Here is a 19,740-nt window from a genome sequence, read left to right on the forward strand (position 1 = left end):
AACTGAGGACAGAGCGAGAAGCATGGGGGCGCCAGCCACCCCAAAGCCCCTTAAAGTCCCAAGCCTCAGGAAAGAGTCTGGAAAAGAACGGACAGGTGTGGGTGTGGCTGACCCTCCCTGCCATCCCCTGAAATGAAGGCAACACTGTGAGCCACCTGTTGCCCAATACAATTCAAAAATCGCAATCCCCAGAGAGAAGAGAAATGTGTCCATTAAACAGAGACCAGAGGACTCCATTAGGGCCGCAATCAAGGCCGAGAAAGGCATCGGAAGCCGATAGAACAGCCAGAAGGGAGAATGAAGGAGCTCTCCTCACCCAGCTGGGCCCTGCGGAGGCGGCTGGAAGATGGGGCGGGGGGCCTCCGGGTGATCACGACAAACACCTCTGGAAACAACGATGGGTAAGTATTTGCAGGCATAAAGACGTTGGCTCCTGGCACCCGGGTGCAGCCATCAGCTCTGGCGGGAAGTGCAGCTTCTGGGCTCAGCGGGGAGGCCAGTCACACAGCTGTGGTCAAGGTCAAGATGTGGGGCGGGCGGGAGAAGGAAGGAGGGAGGAAGGAGGCCACTGGAGAGGAAGGTGGGGCCGTCGTCTCCCAGCTCCATCGAGAAAGAGCACAACTGCCTGCGTGTCTTTAACAGGATGGGCTGGCCCAACTGCATGGTCGTTGCCCCACGGAGGCCTGCGGAGCGCGGGGCTGTGGGATGAGGGTATCTGCACCTGGGAGAGCTCCTGAAGCAAGTTAGCCCCAGGTTCGTGCATGCAGGTGTGCTGCTCCTGGGGGTGGGCGCTGAAGCACCTCACTGGGAAATTTGAACCGTGGGCATGACAACACACCCATCACAGAGAGCAGAAAGCTGCGCCAGTCCGATGGAATGAAGGATCTGGGAATGTGAGACAGAAAGAGAGGGTCCGGCAAGGAGTGTGGGGCTGGGGGCTTCTTCCTCAGCCACAGGACGTGGCCTTGGCCAGGAGGAACGCAGCAGCCCTGAGAGCAGAGTCACTTGGGGGCAGGGCTGGGAGGCAGACCGGGGACAGCTGCTTTCCATGGAAAATTCCCAAGAGGCGCTGGACTTTTTTTTTTTTTTTTTTTTTTTGCTTTCTAGGGCCTCATCTGTGGCACATGGAAATTCCTGGGCTAGGGGGTTGAACTGGAGCTGCAGGTGCTGGACCACAATCGTTAACTCACTGGGCAAGGCCAGGGATCAAACCCACATCCTCATGGATACTAGTCGGATTCGTTTCTGCCGAGCCACTACCCAGCACTGGATTCTTTAAATCATAGACATGCATAATTTTTATTAAAATAATAATGCACAAAAATTGCATAAAAGTGGAAATGACTGTGCCAGGTGCCAATACCTACGCCAAGTAATTGGGAATGTGAGGGGTTGAGGTCAAGGGGGGATCTGGACACACGGACTCAGACCAGCTTCAGCGTCGAGTTTAAAGTCCTGGAAAAGCTCAGGCCTCTTCAGCGGGAAAAGCTGGACCAACTGCCAGGCCTATTTGGGGAAGAAAAAAGAAATGAAAATCTTTTGAGCGTTCACAGAAATGGATTTTGAAAAGCACACCGGTCAGGAACAAAGCTGGGGTAGCCGGTTCAAAGAGGCCAGCAGGGGCGGGGCGGGAGCCGCGGGGGCAGGAGCCGCGGGGCCCTAACGTCCAAGACACAGCATCGCCCTTGCGTGGGAAGCATGTGTCCCATCCAGTGAGAAGAGGCAGCTCGGCCAAACGAGCAAACCACGGCCACGGACGTTGTGGCACGGAGCCCACCGGCAACCAGCAGACCCGCGAGTTCATATCACGTTCACGTGTCGCACGTCATGATGAGCCCAGGCGGTGTCACGTTCACCTGTCAGGTGGACATCCAACACTCTCTCGTCTGTAAACTCGGGTGCCGCCAGGGCAGGAGGCGGGATGTGGCTGGTCCGGTGACACCGGGGACATGTGAGGGGGCTGAAGGCCGGCCGGCGACCCCTCCCCTGGCTGCGCTGCCCTCTGGTCATGTGGGCTCCCAGGTAGTTTCGCAAAAACCCTTCTGGCCTGGGCTCCGATGCGCCGGGAAGGATGAGCTCCTGGTGAAAGTACCTGGGAGGGGCTGGTCCAAGGAGCGCTCTGGGAGAACGGGACTCAGCGCCCCAAAGCCTGGGTGCGGCCTCTGTCCCCCGAGTCCCGTCTGGTCATCCCCTGCTACTGCCGTGTCAGCAGAGCAGGGGCCACCGACACCCCCCAGGCAGCTTTTGGGAGCGGGGCCCCCACCCCAGGGGCCCAGCCCCTGCCCACAGCTCTCCTGAAGGGGCAGCGAGGGGCACATGTGGGACCTCAACCTGGCCGGGAGCTGCATGGGAACTGGGGTCCCTGTGCACCCCTTAGTCCCTGAGGGGAGACCCCAGGAGCCAGCCCACGGCAGCCCTGGTGTCACCTCCGGGACTCCCTCAGGCGCTCTGATCTGCACTGGCCCCAACCTCCCCAAGGCCAACTAAGCCCACCGAGGCCACTGGAGCCCTTTTTGGACCGGCCTCTGGGGCTCTTCAAAGTCTGCAGGGATCAAGGGCGCCCTACGCTTTGGTCTGGATCTTGTCTCCCCATGGCTTCAGCCACCAGCGGCCACGCGTGGAACCGCCCTGAAGACAGGCCAGTTCCCTCCCCTGTCTTTTCTGGAGGCTCCGACCTCCTTGCAGGAGGCTGAGCACATAAGCTCCAGTCCCGCCAGAGCCGCCAGGGCTGGTTTTTCTGCTGCTTATAACACTCCCCCCTGCTCCCGTCCAAGGCAAATGATTCGAGGACCCACTGAGTGGCCAGACTGGGATGGAACAGGGAGCCTGAGAAGGAGGAGCAGAGGGGCCTGAGGCTGGACCGAGCAGGACCCATGGACAGCCTCATATGCCGACCCCGACTGGCCTCGATGGTTTGGGCCTCTGGGAAGGCAGACCTGGGGGAGCGAGGGGCACGGGTGTCACCCCTCTTGCAGGCTCCGCCCTCCTGGGCCACCTCATCCTTGGCCACCCCAGGGGGGACCTGCTTTGCACAGCAGGAGTGGGAAGATTTTGGTGCCGGTGGAGGGAGAGGCGGGGCGGGCGGGGGCTCTGAGCAGAGCTGTGAAGATCCAGGGAGGAGGCAGGGCCAGTGCAAAGGCCCCCAGGCTCAGAGTGTTTGCCTACTCGGATGATTTGCAGTGCGAGGTGTGGCCAGAGCCCTAAGAGCAGGCAGGGAGAGGAGTGGCGCTGGCTTCACTTGGAGGGTGACGCAGTGTGGGGGCCGTGCATGGATGTACTGGGTTGGTTTTGAAAGGACACTCCATCCCAGAGCACAGGGTGGGCTGGAGCAGGTGGGGTTGGTGGTGGCAGAAGTGACTCCCTCTGGAGAAAGGAGAGGCTGCGGTGAAGGTCTGCCCCGCCTGCGACTCCCCAGACACAGGAGCCTGGCGACTGCTCATTAACCGTGCAAGTGGCTCACAAGACGGTGGGAGGCCCGCTCAGGAGGCCAGCCTCCCACCAGACCCTTGCCGGGACACACAGCCCGGCCTGTGGCCCGGAGGCCTCAAGTGAGCCCTGCACGTCCAGCCCCACCATCCACACCCGTCCACTCTGGCTGTTTGGTCCCCGCCAGGGCCAGGCTGGGGAAGAGACCCGCATAAGCTCTGGAGGCGCCATAGACGGTGTTTGGGGGGCCCTGGGCGTTTGGTCCCGGGGGAGGGGACATGCCCTTTTGTGCCTGTCCCTCTGCGTGGCCATGTGCAGCCATGTCTGAGGTAGTATTGCCACACACTGTCTGAATCTTCGGTCCCTGGGTTACCTACCCCTCTGCCCCCAAACTGTGACCCACACGACGGACTCAGCTGATCTTTATGGAAACCAGGATCCTCCCCCTGGTCACCCAAAAGGGCCTTATGAGCCCCGCCTTCATCCACGAAGTCTGGGGAACTGACAAGGCCCTGTACCCATCCAGAGCCAGGGATGTAACAACAGCTTTGCACCTTCCCACGCCCAGCCAAGCTGGTTGAGAGCACGTGATAGAAGCTGCTGGCCCCAGGGCATCCCCAGGAGCTCCCTGGGAAGACTGGATTTGTAGGGCGTAGACAGGGACCTTTAGGCAACTTCTGCAATCACTCAGGGACAGCCTGTCTCAGGGTGAAGCCATCATGAAGGAGCAAGACAGACGCCGGATGGAAAGAGACTCCTGGATCCAGCCATGCCTGAAACCAGTAGATGTCTCCCTGGACTTTTTAGTCACATACATCACCAGTCTCCCCAGGCTCAAGCCCGATTGGGCTGGTGTCAGCACTGAGGCTCCTCACCAACGACACAGGGACCAGTGGGGTCAAGAGCAGGGCAGGCAGAGAGCGAATGTTGCAGAGGCAGACAGTCAGGGCCCGGGGGACTGGGGGAAAGTCCATGCACACTCTGGGAACTGGGACGGGGACTCGGCCTCGCTGTGACTCCTGGGAAGTCCCTTTCCCATTCTGAGCCTCCATACTTCCGCTGACAAAATACAGAAAACCCAGAGTTCCCGCTGTGGTGCAGTAGATTAAGAATCTGACTGCAGGATTTCCCATCGTGGTGAGGCAGAAATGAATCTGACCAATATTCAGGAGGGTGCGGGTTTGATCCCTGGCCCCGCTCAGTGTGTTAAAGATCGGGCTGAGCTGTGGTGTACGTCAGAGACGCAGCTCAGATCCTTTGTTGTTGTGGCTGTGGTGTAGACAGGCAGCTGCAGATCCAATCTGACCCCTAGCCTGGGAATTTCCATATGCTGCAGGTGCGGCCCTAAAAAGCAAAAAAAAAAAAAAAAAAAAAAGGAAAGAAAGAAAGAAAAAAAAGACTCCAACTGCAGCAGCTCTGGTCACTGCAGAGGCAAGGGTTCAATCCCCAGCCCAGTGAAGTGGGTTAAAGATCCCACGATGCCGCAGCTGTTGATTGGATTTGACCTCTGGCCAGGGAACTTCCGACTTTGATATGTCTGATTTTCACTATTGCTCACTTCAAAATATTTTACAACTTCCCTCCTGATTTACTACTTATTGTTTGATTTTTTTTTTTTTTTTTTTTTGTCTTTTTGCCTTTTCTTGGGCCGCTCTCGCGGCATATGGAGGTTCCCAGGCTAGGGGTTGAATCGGAGCTGTAGCCACTGACCTACGCCAGAGCCACAGCAACGCGGGATCCGAGCCGCGTCTGCGACCTACACCACAGCTCACGGCAACGCCGGATCCTTAACCCACTGAGCAAGGGCAGGGACTGAACCCGCAACCTCATGGTTCCTAGTCGGATTCGTTAACCACTGCGCCACCACGGGAGCTCCACTACTTATTGTTTGAAAGTGTGATGTTGGAGTCCTCAGCGTGGCTCAGTGAATTAAGACCATGACTCGTATCCATGAGGATGCGGTTTTGACCCCTGGCCTTGCTCAGTGGGTTAAAGGATCCGGCGCTGCCATGAGCTGTGGTGCAGGCCGGCAGCTGCAGCTCCCATTGGACCCCTAGCCTGGGAACTTCCATATGTCACAGGTGTGACCCTAAAAAACAAAACAAAAAAAAAAAAAACAACAAGAAGTGTGATGTTTAACTTCTCAGTATTTGGAGGCTTTCTGATAGTTTTCCTATTGTTGAGTTTTAGTTTAATTTACTTTAATTCAGAGAGGACATACTTGTATGATTTCAATCTTTTGAGATTTGTTGGCTTTATGGTCCAGGATATGGCCTATTTTGATTAACATCCTACTTGTACATGGAAAGAGCATGTACTCAACAGCGATTGAGTGAAGTGTTGTGTACCCGTGAATGAGGGCGAGTTGGTTCATCCTGTAATTTGAACCGTGTGATGTGGGTTTAAGGAGAGGGAAACAGAGCGGAGGGATGAAAAAGGGTGCCCAACAGATCCTCACAGAGCCACTTGATTGATGACGTGGCCTCTTCTCCAACTCACCGGAAAAATGACGGCGCTTTCAGACAACAGTCGCAGGGCTCCTGGACCTTCATCCACTTGGAAGAAACGAGCTCTGACCCTACAAAGCATTCACAAGAATCAACCTGCGATCCATCACAGCGCTAAATGTGAATGGGAAAGGAAAACAGGGCAGGATAGTCTGATGAAAAAACACCAACCGTAAGAAAGAAGACTGCAATCGGACTTCATGGAGAAAACTGCAGCTCAATATAAGCAGCAGCAAACCCCAGAGTTGCAGAAGATATTTGCAGTGTCTTCAATACAATGCAAATCCGAGTATCCACCCACAGCAGCCAGCCCTGGGTCAGACCTGGAATACAGTACGCAGTCGATAAAGGAACCTCCGCGAATCAGTGCGATAATGGAGCCCCCTGTGAACCCAGGCGGCTGGCGCCAAAGCTGGGTCCTAATCACTGGGCCCGTGGCCCTTCTTGAGTGCATACCGGGAACTCGCTCGGCCGTCCTTAAGCCGGGAGGCGGCGGGGGAAGCTCTGGCCGCGGCTCCGCCCCAGGGTTGCCTTTCCCTTAGAAGGCAAAGCCCCAAGCCTCGCCTCTCGCCGGCGGAAAGTTGCGCTGGGCCGCCTGCGCTCCCCTCGCCCCCGACGACGCCGCCGGAGCCCCCGAGGCCCCGCGCACTCCGCGCTCCAGCCGGCTCAGGCGTGTACAGGGCGGGCGCCGGGGCGGGGCGCGCGTACTCGCCGGTTTGAATGGAAGGATCCAGATCGGCGGAGACGGCGGCCAGCACATCCTGAAGCCAGCACTCCTCCCCGGCCCCTGCGCCCGCGACATGCGGCGGGAGAGCTGAGCAGGGCGGGCCGCGCCATGGGAACGGCGAGGCCGGGGACAACCATCCAGGACGGCGAGGCGCAAAGGTGGGTGAGGTGGGTGGCGTGGGACGCGGGGCGGCCTAGGGTTCCCGCTGCCGCCCGTTGGGAGCACGATGGGCTGCGCCCCCCGCCCACTCCGCCGTCGCCAGCGCACTGGTCTTCCAGCGCGGGCGCTGCGGCCCCAGAGCGAATCGCCATTTCCCCGGGGTCCTTCCGAGCCCTGGCAGCCGCGGGGATCGTGTGATTGAGCTCGGATCTAGGAGAACGCGACCCCGTGCTTTTAAAGATTTGCGGCGCAAACAGGAACGCTTCCCCGCAGTTGGCCGCAGCCCTCCCCAGGGCCGCGCGCTGCCCGGCTCCCTGTGCGCCCCGGCCCGGCGCGCCGCTGCCCACCCTCCTCGCGCGGCGGGCCTTCGCCTCCGCCCTCCGGGCCGGAACGGGGCGGCGGGGCGGCGGGGCGGCGGGGCGGCGGGGCGGCGGGGCGGCGGGGCGGCGGGGCGGCGGGGCGGCGGGGCGGCGGGGCGGCGGGGCGGCGGGGCGGCGCGGCGGGCGCGTCTGAGCGCTGTGTGTCCGCAGGTGCGGCGCCCCCCGCCCGCGTCCCCGCCATGGAAGTGCTGAGGCGCTCCTCGGTCTTCGCCGCCGAGATCATGGACGCCTTTGACCGCTCGCCCACCGACAAGGAGCTGGTGGCCCAGGCCAAGGCCCTCGGCCGGGAGTTCGTGCACGCGCGGCTGCTGCGCGCCGGCCTCGCCTGGAACGCGCCCGAGCGCGCCGCGCCCGCCCCCGGCGGCCGTCTGGCCGAGGTGTGCGCGGTGCTGCTGCGTCTGGGTGAGTGCGGGGGCGGGGGACCCCAGGCCGCCCCTCTCGAGCTGGTTGGCGGGGCAGGGCCAGCTGCGCCTCGGGGTGCAGCAGGCCCTCCACCGGCCCGCCCACCCGGTGACCGCGCCAGGCCCCGGCCCTGCCAGCCTCGGGGGCAGAGAAGGGCTGGCCCCGCGCCTGGAATAATCTAGAGCACAAGGCAGGTATCCTCAGGCCCCCTCAGGCTGGCCTGCGCACCCGCCACAGACCTCCCCGAGTTGGCCTGCTCAGCCCAGGTTGCAGGCACCCTGGCGGTACAGGATAGAAAGCTCCGTGAAGAATCCTGTTTTGGTGGCCGAACTTCCACAGTGACCCTTGTACTCAGCGGGGCACAAAAATCCTTTGCCAGACCACGTGTCCTGATGTTTGTGTTGGAAAATAGGTCCTTACAGCGACTGGCTGAAGGGCTGCCCTGCCTCGCTCTTTTCTCTCGGTTTGGAGGAAATTTAGGAGAGCTGAACCCACCCGGCGGCTGGGGAGCCAAAATCCCACCTAGATGGCTGGTCGTGTAGACGAGGGGGGCCCTTGATTCTGGACTCACATGCAACCCAGTAACTGTCTCCATCTCCCCCAAGGACCCCAGGGAGGGAGGGACAGCCCAGCTGACTCAGCCAGTCCTCCTCGCCACCCACCTTGGACCCTGGTGTGCGATGCTTCCACGCCGAAAGTGTGCACCTTGGGGGGTGGCCTCCTGGATGGAGCCCTGACTGAGTGGCTCTCCAGGTGGACTGTGGGGCGAGACTGTCCCAGGACCCAGGTTGGGGGAGCCCCCCCCCCCCCCCCGTGAAAGAGGGTGCTTGCCTCTTCTCAGGCCCGTACGGGTGTCTGCTTGTTCCTGTGTTGTGGGGACCTGGGAGCAGGGCTGTGTAGACTTGGCCTGCCTAGGAGTGTGTTGGGGAGACACACAGATGCTGTAGGGGCCATTGCAAAGGGCCCCCAGGAGGGTGGTAACCCGCCCAGGCCTCGGGGGGTGGGGGGATCTCTAGTACTGAAAGCAAGTGGGGTTTGGGCGATCAGCCAAAGGTGTGGAGCCTGGACTCCCGTGAGTCAGCACGGGTCCAGCTGTGGGCACGTGGGGGGCGCGTTCTCGAGGGCCCTGGAGAATGTCGTCTCCTGGCTGCCTCTTCACAGCCCTTCCCCAGAGTCTGGCCTCGCTGGGGCTCCGTCGGGGCCAGATGGCTAAGGGGGCCGGGAGGGAGAGGGTTGGACCCCCAGAGCATTCACCTCTCGTCCGCCGCCTCTGCCCTGCCCTCGCAGCTGCTCAGTGTGAGCCCCTGTGTGGCCTGGTGCTGCCCCCCGGCCCCTTGTCAGCAGACGCCCAGCTCCTAGAGCAGTGGAAACAGGAAGAGGCCCTGGGGTGGTCCCGTGAGCAGCCTCTCGGGGCCAGTCCCCAGGAGACCCGGGCATCGGTGTGTGGGAACGGTCAGGCCAGCCCTGAGAAGTTCCATGCCACCTCCCCAGCCCTGCCTCAGCCCTGCTCTGCTTCCAGATCTTAGTTAGTTAGATGGAGTGCAGCTGGCCCCAGGGGTGCCGCGGCGCCCGGATCCCTGGGACCTCCAGTCGGAAGCACTTCCCTGTTTGCTTTGGCGGAGCCCCGCTGGGCCAGGGGACCAGGGCTGAGCAGAATTCCTGCACGTGGCTGTGGGGGCACTGCATCGAGCACGTGCACAGATGGGCTTTGCCAAGAGTGGCCGCCCCACCCAGATGCCCCTGCTTGGCACTGGGGGCCCAGCTTGACCCTGGGCGGCGCCAGCGGCCCCAGGCTGTGGCTCCACTCCCCGGTTCACAGAATGGTTCTGGGGCCCGAGTGGGGACCCCCTCTGAGGCAGCCGCTGGGCTCCCTACTTGTGTGGGATTGTTGGCACCTGTATGGGGTTGCTGGCACAGGCCCTGCCCATGTGTTGGGCTCTGGCCGCCTGCCCATCAGACTGTCGCCTGCCCGCCCGGGCAGCTTGCTGTGGGCTGTGAGTCACCGATCAGGCATGGCTGGGATTCCCGCCCCACCAGCCCAGCCAGCTCTGCCCGGAGCAGGATTGGGGGCGGCTGGCTTGTCAGAAGGGGCAGGCCCCAGAGGCAGATCAGGGGTGTCCACTGCAGCTTTCTGCTCTCGTCCCCAGGGGCGTGGGGGTGGTGTCAGTGGAGTGAGAGGTTCGGGGGTCAGGGATCAGGCTGGGTCCGTATGGGACAGGGCCCCAGCTGTGAGGGGACCACCTCTGACGCGCCCATGTGACCGCATAGCGGACGAGCTGGAGCTGATTCGGCCCAGTGTCTATCGCAACGTGGCCCGCCAGCTGAACCTCTCCCTGCAGTCCGAGACCGTGGTGACCGACGCCTTCCTCGCCGTGGCGGCCCAGATCTTCTCTGCAGGTAGGCCTGTGTACCACGCCCAGGTGCCCACAGCGCCGGCACGCCCAGGGTCTGTGGGGCAGGGCGGGGGCTGCAGCGCTGGTGGGCTCAGGGGGCTCAGCATGGTGTCCTCCCGTGGGACACACCAGCCCAGAACTGGGACTTGATCAGTGACAGATGGTGCCTCCCCAGTTGGGCAGCTGGCATGGGCCTCTCGTGCAGTTCTGGCCAGGCATTAGCCAGGGCCGCAGTGACCTGAAATCCCGGCTGGGGTGCGTGGCCCTGGCAGCCAGTTGGTGCTGGCTCTGGGCTGGAGTCAGGCCGGGCTGTCCTGCACGTTTTTTTTTTTTTTTTTTCTTTTGTCTTTTTTTTTTTTTTAGGGCTGCACGCATGGCATGTGGAGGTTCCCAGGCTAGGAGTCCGATCGCAGCTGCAGCTGCCGACCTGCACCACAGCCACAGCCATGCCGGAACCGAGCTGTGTCTGCGACCTACGCCACAGCTCATGGCAACACTGGATCCTGAACCCACTGGGCAAGGCCATGGATCAAACCCACAACCTCATGGTTCCTAGTGGGATTCTTTTCCACTGCGTCAGGACAGGAACTCCCTGCACATGTCTTGCGCGTGGTCCATGGGGTTTGGGCTTCTCGCAGTGTGGTACCAGGTGCCAAGCAGCCTGGGTGGGCACTGCTAGACTCTTGTGACGTAAGAAGTCACACCGTCGCTGTGCTGGAGGCTGTTGGTCAGAGGCAAGTTGCTGAACAGCCCCACGTCAGCTGAGGCTTATCCACCAGTGGGAGTCCCTGGAGTTCCCACTGTGGCTTAGCGGTAACAAACCCAACTAGTATCCACGAGGACTCGGGTTCAGTCCCTGGTCTCGCTCAGTGGGGTGAAGATGTGGCGTTGCCGTGAGCTGTTAGAGGTCACAGATATGGCTCGGATCCTGTGCTGCTGTGGCTGTGGTATAGACGGGCAGCTGCAGCTCCGATTAGACCCCTAGCCTGGGAACTTTGGTGTGCCGTGGGTGCGGCCGAAAAAGACAAACAGACAAGACTGGTGGAGCGGCTCACAGGGACGTCTTTGGGGAACAGTGACACACGTGTCTCGCCTGGCTGGCCCACGGTCACCTGTGAACTTCCTAGAGCCTTCATCTATGCCCTAGGAGAAGATCTGCTCCTGCCACCTCCCTGCCCCCGCCCTGTCCCCGTGCCCTCCCCTGGGGTTCAGCTCCTGCTGTCCTGTTCCTTCTGCACACCCACCTCCAGGCTCCTCCAAGAATCCAGGACTCATCCCCCCAAACCCTTCTTGTTCCCATATCCCCTCCTGGGGACCTCCTGGGCTCCTGGTGGCCCACAGACCCCATCTCCCCACCTGTGACCTTGTGACACCCCATGCTCTGCGTGTCCCCCTCACTCCTGTGTCCTGGTACGTCGCAGGTGCCCGGTGCTGCCGGCCGTCCGGAGGCCCAAAGCCTCAGCCACAGTGCAGTGCCTGTCCCATCCGCCCGTCCCACAGGTGCTTCCCCAGCACCGCCCCGCACTGCCCGGCCAGGGGTCTCTGTGACGAACGGGGGGCTGGGCCTAGCCCCCAGGAGAGGGAGCTCGGGGACCCCAGCGCCAGAGAGTTCTGGGGCTTCGGGGAGGGGCCCCGGGCAGCAGGGTGTCTGCCCCGACCAGGACCAGCATGGGTCTTGGCACCCCCTTCTCCTTTCCTCAAACAGCAGAGCAGGGCCTGGGGGCTGGGGGTGGGGCTGAAGAGGCAGCAGGTCTGTGGAGACCCCCCCCACCCCAGAAGAAAGGAGGCATCGGGCTGAGGCCCCCAGCCTCTCCCCAGGGGGGGCCTCCCTGGGTTGTGGCCAGTGGGGCGGAGATGCAGGACCCAGCCCCGCAGGCCACACCGGTCAGCACTGACCTCCAGCGGGAACACCCAGGGGCAGGGGCACGGGCTCCCCCGGAGCGTCTGACTGTCCTGGCCCGGGCCTGGGGCTCTGGGGGTTCGGCAGCCCTTGGGGCGCTGGTGGGGGAGGCAGTGAGCGGGGCCCGAGAGACAGGCGGGTCGCGGCTGGCCTCCTGGTCCCTGGCCTGGCCTGAAGCTGGACGCGTGGGTGGCCGCCCGCATCTGTCTCCGGGCTGGCGCACTGGCGGCTGGTTTACGAGCCGAGGGCTGGCTTTAAAAGGAAGGGTCACTGCCGAGAAGGCGGCTCTGGACGGCTGCTGGTTGGGACTGAGCAGGGAGGGGGGCCGGGCCCCAGAATCGGGGTGTGTGGGCAGGGGACAGAGGGCGGGGGCTGGGACAAAGGCCCCAAACCCGCCCGCCCAGCTTGCTCAGTGCAGGACAGGCCAGAGGTGCTGCGGTTTCTGGGCCGAGGCAGGGCCTGGGGCAGGGCTGGGGGCGGTGGGGAGGAGGCCTGTCGCCATGAATGGGCACAGGGCACGGGCGGCTTTTTTCACTTGTAGAGAGTTGAGTTTAAATCTCGTGATTTTCGTTGGAAACTGGAGCAGGACACACTTCTGTGTTCAGGAATCTCTAGCTCACCCAGGTGCCCCCACCACCCGTGACAGCCTCCACACCCCACCTGCCCCCTGGTGCTTTGGGGTGCCCCCTGCCTCATGGGCTATGTGACCTGCCTGTGGCTTCTTAAACTCTCTGGACCTCACAGTCACCCGAAAGGGGGCAGGAGCAGACTCCAGGGAGTGTAGGGTTGCGGTCCCACTGCCTTCTGCTACTGACCGGCTCTCAGACCTTCCCGTGACCAGCTGTGGCTGCCCCCACCCCTGCTTCTGGTCCCCCCAGGTCTCCCCTCCATGCCTTGTCTGTCCCAGGCTTCAGCGACCCTGGACCCTCTGCCACTAGTCCAGCTCCAGCCCTCAGGTGCCCACTGGCCTGCCCTCTCTGCCCGCAGCCTCTCCTGGCAGCCGGGCCCTGCAGCTGGCCCCAGGCTGGACCTTCCTCCCCCTGCCTCCTGTCCGGCCCCTCCCTGCTTGGCTGTGGTGTGGGCAGCTCAAGGGCCACAGTGCAGGGCTCGGGGGTGGCCTCCCTTGAAGGGGGAGGCTGCTTTTGGCTGGAGAGACTTCTCAGCTCCCTTCAGTGGAAAAACAAAGTTGGCAGGTATTTTCGCTTTTTCCTTCTTATTATAAGAGCAAAACATTTTATAGCAGAAAGATCAGAAAATACACAAAGAACCCTTAGAAATCAGCACTAAAACTAAAAGACAATGTCGTTTAAAAGCGAGCAAAGGATCTGACTAGACCTCTGCTCGAGGAAGACGCGAGAATGGCCAGTGCGATGCGGAAAGTTGCTCAGCCGATCAGTTGTCAGGGGAGACTCACTCCCTCGAACCGCAGCGGGGTCCCACCTGGCGCCCCGGGCGGCGGGAGCCAAGCCGTGGGTGTGAAGAGCATCCGCACCAGCCTCTCGGAGGGCTCGGCTGACGAGTCGCGGCGGGACCCGGCAGTTGGCTCCTCGGGCCTAACCCGGGAGAAGGGAAGGCCTGCGCTCCGGCGTTCGGAGCCACGCATCCGTCGCAGCCGACCCGGCCCACGACCCGGATGTGCGAATCCCGATGGGGGTCCCGTCGCGCGTGGTCCGTCCACTCGGAGGAATGTCATTCAGCCAGAGGAGGGAACGAGGTGCCGCCAGGCGCCACGCGGGGCAGGGGGAGCCCTGGAAGTGTTTTGCTAAGAGAAAGTGCAGACACAGAGTGGCCCTTCCTGTGTGGCTGAGCCCTCCGGTGCTGTGTCCAGAGCAGGTAAATCCCTGGTGACGAGGTGGGCCAGAGGTTGGGGGCACCGTGACCCGGGCTGTGAAAACCAAGCTGGCTGTAGGACAGGGTCAGCTTGCTGGAAACCCCGGCTCTCGCTGGAAACAGTGGACTCGCGGTGGTGAAACTGTGTCTCCATGAAACATGCAGAACACAGAGCCAAGGAAAAGAGGCCTTGCCTGAGCCCCCGGCCCGCCCCCGAGACCACCCTGCTGGCACCTTCCAGACCAGTGCTCCACTCCAGCTGGAGCAGGGCTGTCGCACAGCTCACCTCTCCACGCGGGGCCACGGCGCCTGCTGGCTTCCTCCCATCTCATGGCAGGTCCTCAGGACCGCCTCGTGCTCCTCGCGCCCCCAGCCCACGGTGCACCTGCCCCTGGTGGGCCTGGGGACCAGCTGGGTGGCGAGCCTGTGGGTGCCACGGGCACAGCCGTGAGCAGCACAGAGCCCACCCCCTGGGCCAGTGCCCCACGGCGGCTGGAAAAGGGGAGCGTGGCGTGAGGGCCCGTCACCGGGACCCGCCTCCCTCACGCCTGAAGGGCACTTGGCGGGACCTGGAGCAGCGCCCTGGGTGCAGGAGCAGCGAGGCCGGGGGCCGGCTCGAGGGCCTCAGACTTGGATTTATTTTGAAAGAGAAGGGAACTGACAGTAATAGGAGCGTTCTAAGTAGGGGAGGGACACGGCCTGAACGTCGGAGGCGGGGGGATGTGTTAAATTTTCTTTCATTGAGGGGAGGTTCAGATACAGTGAAGTGTGCGATTTGGCGGCATTTAGCACGTCTGCAACATTGTGCAGCCACCGCCTCTCTGGGTTTTTGTCACTGAGGAGAACACCCATGCCCGTTAAGCTGTCCCCAGCTCCGGGCGACCCCAGGTCTGCTTGCTGTCTCCGTGGATCTGGCAGCTCTGGACGCTCACGTGAACGGGCTCGGACGATGCGTGCAGTCTGCGGAGGCGGCTGCTGTTACTGAGTGTGAGGTTCCGAGGTCCAGCGGCCTGTCCGTGCTCCACCCTCTCTGGGGCCAGGCTCCGCTGTAGGATCGACCACAATTGCTTTTCCAGTCACCGTGGGTTGGTTTTGTCACGGCTGAATCCTCACGGCAGGTGTCGATTCGCACTGACTCGGGCTGCTGTAACCCGCGGCTCTGGCTGCGGTGTGCACGTGGGTTGAAGGGCGCTTGCGGTCTGTGTGCTCAGCGTCTACAGGCACCGCCCTTCAAGGACTGTCGCTGGGCCCGTGTGCCTTGTGTTGCCAGGGTCCCTGCACCTGTCTTTGCCATGCAGTTAGGAGGCTGCAGGCTTACCTGGATCCTCGCGTTGCCACTTTGAGGTTTTTGTAGGTTTTTTTTTGTCTTTTTAGGGCTGCGCCTGTGGCATATGGAGGTTCCCAGGCTATGGGTCAAATCAGAGCTGTAGCCCCTGGCCTACGCCACAGCCACAGCGACATGGGATCCTTCACCCACTGGGTGAGGCCGGGGATTGAACCTGCTTCCTCAAGGATACTAGTCAGATTCGTTTCCACTGAGCCAGGACGGGAACTCCGCCACTTTGAGTTTTGAATCTGATAGACTCCATATCTCGTTTGAATGAACACTTTGACGACAAATGAGGATAAGCATTTTCATCTGTCTGGTGTGGTAGTTGCATATTTTTCTTTGTGAATCGGCTGTTCATATTCTGTGCTCGTGTTTCTTTTTGAAGGTTTCTCTTTTTTTCTCATTGGTTTATAAAATCTCTTTGCATGTGAAGGAAGTTTACACAAGTCACAGGTGTGCTTCCCCGCATGTCGCCGTCTGTCTCTTCTCCCAGGTGAGCTCCGACTCGGTTCTACCTTCGGTAGCTTAGGGGCTCAGGAGGGACGTTCCTCCCAGGGCTTTAGCGTCTTTATTGGGAAACGTCCGGTTGTCCTCTCGGCCGTGCAGGGGACAGACAAGCCAGGCGCGGGTGCGTCTCCTAGCTGCTTCCTGTTCCTCGCATCTGATGCCCAGTTAGCGCCCTCGACCCTCTCAGCCCCCTCCGCCCGACTGCCTTTCTGTTCCATCGTGTCCTCCAGCGGATGGTGGGCTGGGCAGGGTCATCACGAGGCTCTGGCACAGGTGTGCAGGTGCACAGGTGTGCAGGGGTGGAGTCTCCGCCCAAGAACTAGCTGTGATGGTGGGCAGGACTGACCCGCAGCCAGTGGTGGCCAGGACTTGCACAGGCAGTCAGCTGACTGAGCACCGTGGGTCGTGGCTGCCCTTGGGTGCAGACCCCAGCCATCAGCGGGGTGGCAGGGCCATGGCCCAGAAAGGCACAGCCCTGTCATGTGACCAGCATCCGTCTCTCTCCCCGCAGGCATCACGTGGGGGAAGGTGGTGTCCCTCTACTCAGTGGCTGCGGGGCTGGCCGTGGACTGCGTGCGGCAGGCCCAGCCCGCCATGGTCCATGCCCTTGTCGACTGCCTCGGGGAGTTTGTGCGCAAGACCCTGGCGACCTGGCTGCGGAGGCGCGGCGGATGGGTGAGGGGTGTGGGATGCAGGGGGGCCTGGCAGGGGCGATGGCTGGGTGCCTGCCGTGTGGGAGTCGGAGGAGGGGACCCAGGATCGGGGGGTGAGCCGGGCTGCCGGGTCCAGGACTCCACTGCTCGCCTGTCCCTGGCACCTCCTGAGCCGGAGACAAACCTGCTGCCCCCTCATGGGGTTGGGCGTCAGTCATGCTCTTCCACTGTCCCCGTGCCCCCAGCCTCCTGCCCCGCCACCTGCAGCAGAGCCCGCTCCTCCTCTGAAGTGGGTGGTGGGCGGAAGTGTGGGATGCACGCTGGCCGAGGGGACAGAGTGCAGCCCAATGCCAAGGGTGGGGCCCTGGGTGGAGGGCGGGGGCAGGGTCTGGGTCTCCTCTGGAGGTGGTGCTTCCGGGATGACTCACACGCCTTGGGCATCCCTCTGGCCCTGCGGCCTTCCTGCCCCGAGCCCGGCTGGGGCTGGTCCCCACGTGGCCGAAGGTCAGGCCGCAGGGTCCCACTGCGTGTGTTAGCAGGACTAGAAAGAAACGAGGAAGTAAGGAGGGGCCGCTTGTTGGGCTTCTGGAAAGCTCCTCTTCTGCTCCTGCTCCAAGGATCCTGTCCTTTCCTGGCGCCCGCACAAGGACGCTGGGGTGTTTGTAGCCGCCCTGGCGGCCGGGAGCGGGGCCAGCGGGCTTCCCTCCTGCCTCAGTGTCCTGCCGGTGGCCCCTGGCGCCTCCCCCCTCCGTGAGCCGGGAACTGGGCCTCCTGCTGGGCTACAACCTTCCCTAAGGGCTGACCCGCGGGCAGGGCGCCGGGGCCACCGCTTCTCAGCCTCACACTGACTGTCCCCCCGCCCTGCAGACGGACCTTCTCAAGTGCGTGGTCAGTGCCGACCCCGGCCGCCGCTCCCACTGGCTCGTGGCCGCGTTCTGCAGCTTCGGCCGCTTCCTGAAGGCTGCCTTCTTCCTGCTGCTGCCGGAGAGATGAGCCGCGGGCCCCAAACCAGCAGCTGCGCCCTGCCCGAGCCGGGACGCCCCTCGGAGCCCCGGGTCCAAGCTGGACGCCCCGCCCCGAGCCCCTCCTCCCCAGACCCAGGCCCTCTGGACGGGGAGTGGGGGGCTTCCCTGGGCCTGGAGCTGGACTTCGGTGCCGACAGGTCCCCCACTGCCCCCTCCCCTGGAACCCTTGCCTGCACACTGCTCTCTAGAGCAGCGTGTCAAGGTCGCCTCCCAGGCCCCAGAGGAATGGCGCAGGGCCCCAGCTGTCACCTGACACCGGCGCCTGTCTGTTAGGAAAGCCACCTCAGGGCACGCGGTGGCCTGGGACCTTGTGGGCAGGGGCCCGGATGTCTGGCCTGAAGGTGACTCTGGCTTGGCCAAGGCCAAGTAGCTGTGGGGTCGGTCTTAGCGACCGTGCAGAGCATGAGGCCAGGCGGTTGCCAAATCCACCATGGAGGGCGCGTGTGCCCCGTGCACGGCGGGGTCCTGCGGCAGCAGGGACCTTAGAACAGAAAGCCCGTGACCGAGAAGCACAGTGTGTGTGTTCGATCCCAATAAAGTTCCGTGGCGATGGAGGGTGGACCCCAGCTGCTTCCCTGTGCCTGTCCTGCGACCACCAGGGCCTGGGCAGAGGGCGGGCGGGCCAGCATGGGCACACGGGGCACAGATGAACCCGGCGCTTCCTTGATGCGGGCAGCCTGGGCTCCCCTATCCCAGGACAGCACGCCTGCACAACCTCATGGACACTCCCACCTGCACACACCCGTGCACACACACATGCACGCACACACCTGTGTACACAGCCACACGCGCATGCACACACATACCCACGTGTACGCACCAGTGCACACCAGCAGCCCTTCCCTCCACACTGCCCCCATGTCCCCCTGGCAGAGCCACCCCTGCTTTCTGAAGCAGGGACAGTCCCCTTGGGGCCCCCCTGCCTCCAACAGGCCGCAGGCGCACAGGGCTGGGGTGGTGGCCTCTCTCAGCCCCGTTTCCCTTTGTGTGTGATGCAGGTAGGGCCTTCCCGCCCAGCCTGGTGAAGCGACCGAAGCCGAGGCTTTTCATGCACAAGGTGTAGTCCCCACCACCGTCCCTCAGCTCCGGGGCCTGGTGCCCCCAGAGGCCACAGGCCTCAGCTTCCTCCCCCGCCTGCTCTGTCACGTCCTGCCCAGGGCCCCACGGGACCGGACCCCAGGGCGCTCCTGGTGGGAAGGAAGGAAGCCGGCAGAGGGAGCGGGGGAGGAGGGGTGGTGGCGCTGGCCTGGTTGCTGTCACTGGGGTCAGTCCCGTGGTACATTTCCAGCGTGGGAAAGTGATGTTGGGCCCCACCGAGGCTCCGAAAGGCAGCGGGGTTAGAGCAGCGGTCAGTCTCCGGGTCCGAGGTTCCGTGGAGGAGGGTTTCCAACAGCAACAAAAAGATGCCGTCCCGGGGATCAGCAAAGCAAGAGACGCGAAGCCTAGGGGTTCCCTGGTGGCACAGCAGGTTAAAGATCTGGCGTTGTCACAGGCTTGGGTCACTGCTGTGGCCCAGGTTCGATCCCTGGCCCGGGACGTCCACATGCTGTGGGCCAAAAAAACCACACAAGGCATTCGAAAACTTGTGCCAGGAGGACTGAAGGAGAAGAGGCCTCAAAGGCACCTGGGCTCGGACAGCCAGGAGACTCCACGTGGCATGAAGAGGACAGTTCTTGCCAAGTACAGTTGATGCGATGCCTGGGAAGGTCCCAGAGTGTCTTCTCGCCTCTGGAGCTAGACGGGCTATTCTGGAGTTCGTGTGCGAGGGGAGAGAAGAGCAAAAACAGCTCGGGAAACCCTTAAAAAGAGGAGAGGCGAGGGGGATCCAGGTCCCGACCACTGCGTCCGTCGTGGGCCCGCCGGGCGCCAGGCCGCGTGCAGCCAGGCGAGCGCAGGAACAGACCCAGTGCTGGAGCTCCAAGCCCCTGATGAGGTGGGAGATGCGCGCCTGTTGGCAAACATTGTGACGGCCGGCAAGCACTCGGAAGGAGGCTCGACGGCACCTGTCCGTCCCACTGCACCGAGACAAGTTCCAAACGGGTCAAAGGGCCAAGTACGAGAAATGAGACAGTCACAGAGAACAGAGCCCGTCACGTGCGCTGGAAGGTAACACGGGAAACAGAAGGTCTGTATACGTGTGACCGGGTCACTCTGCTGTGCAGCAGAGATGGACGGAACATTGTAAATCAACTCTAATAAAATTAAAATACAATTTTTTTGGGTCTTTTGTCTTTTTAGGGCCGCACCCGCAGCCTGTGGACGTTCCCAGGCCAGGGGTCCAAGCTGCCAGCCTCCACCACAGCCACAGCAACGCCAGATCCGAGCCACATCTGAGACCTACACCACAGCTCACGGCAACACCGGATCCTTGACCCACTGAGCGAAGCCAGGGATTGAACTCACATCCTCATGGACACTAGTCAGGTTTGTTAACCACTGAGTCATGACAGGAACTCAAAAAAATAAATAAATAAATAGAAAAATGAAGCAAGTGCTAGAAA

At 62.2% G+C, this 19,740-nt stretch overlaps 1 protein-coding gene and 1 long non-coding RNA gene across 4 annotated transcripts; one reads left to right on the plus strand and one right to left on the minus strand.

The window, feature by feature from the left end:
- On the minus strand, positions 1,275-7,932 carry LOC102164681. 2 transcript variants are annotated; one of them, XR_002339393.1, is made up of 4 exons: positions 7,841-7,932; positions 6,105-6,256; positions 5,926-6,004; positions 1,275-1,506 (listed from the first exon to the last, which is right to left on the minus strand). It is a non-coding gene; the product is annotated as an uncharacterized LOC102164681 (long non-coding RNA). The 2 variants fall into 2 exon arrangements; XR_001304724.2 differs by lacking the exon at positions 7,841-7,932 and adding an exon at positions 6,390-6,548.
- BOK (BOK, BCL2 family apoptosis regulator) lies at positions 6,459-19,451 on the plus strand. Of its 2 annotated transcripts, XM_021076030.1 has the most exons (5): positions 6,459-6,818; positions 7,350-7,601; positions 9,870-9,998; positions 16,073-16,236; positions 17,082-19,451. In XM_021076030.1, the coding sequence occupies exons 2-5, from the start codon at positions 7,379-7,381 to the stop codon at positions 17,205-17,207; spliced, it is 642 nt and encodes a 213-aa protein (XP_020931689.1). In that variant the 5' UTR covers positions 6,459-6,818; positions 7,350-7,378; the 3' UTR covers positions 17,208-19,451. The 2 variants fall into 2 exon arrangements, with proteins under 2 accessions (XP_020931689.1, XP_020931688.1); XM_021076029.1 differs by having other exon boundaries at positions 6,729-6,818; positions 7,350-9,998.

This window comes from Sus scrofa, chromosome 15 (assembly GCF_000003025.6).
Source record: "Sus scrofa isolate TJ Tabasco breed Duroc chromosome 15, Sscrofa11.1, whole genome shotgun sequence".
NCBI lineage: Eukaryota > Metazoa > Chordata > Mammalia > Artiodactyla > Suidae > Sus > Sus scrofa.

Coding starts and splice junctions, on each gene's coding strand:
- BOK (XM_021076029.1), top strand. CDS start 9,422: ATGGTTCTGGGGCCCGAGTGGGGACCCCCTCTGAGGCAGCCGCTGGGC. Junction 9,999..16,072: donor GGCCCAGATCTTCTCTGCAG/GTAGGCCTGTGT, acceptor CTCTCCCCGCAG/GCATCACGTGGGGGAAGGTG. Junction 16,237..17,081: donor TGCGGAGGCGCGGCGGATGG/GTGAGGGGTGTG, acceptor CCCGCCCTGCAG/ACGGACCTTCTCAAGTGCGT.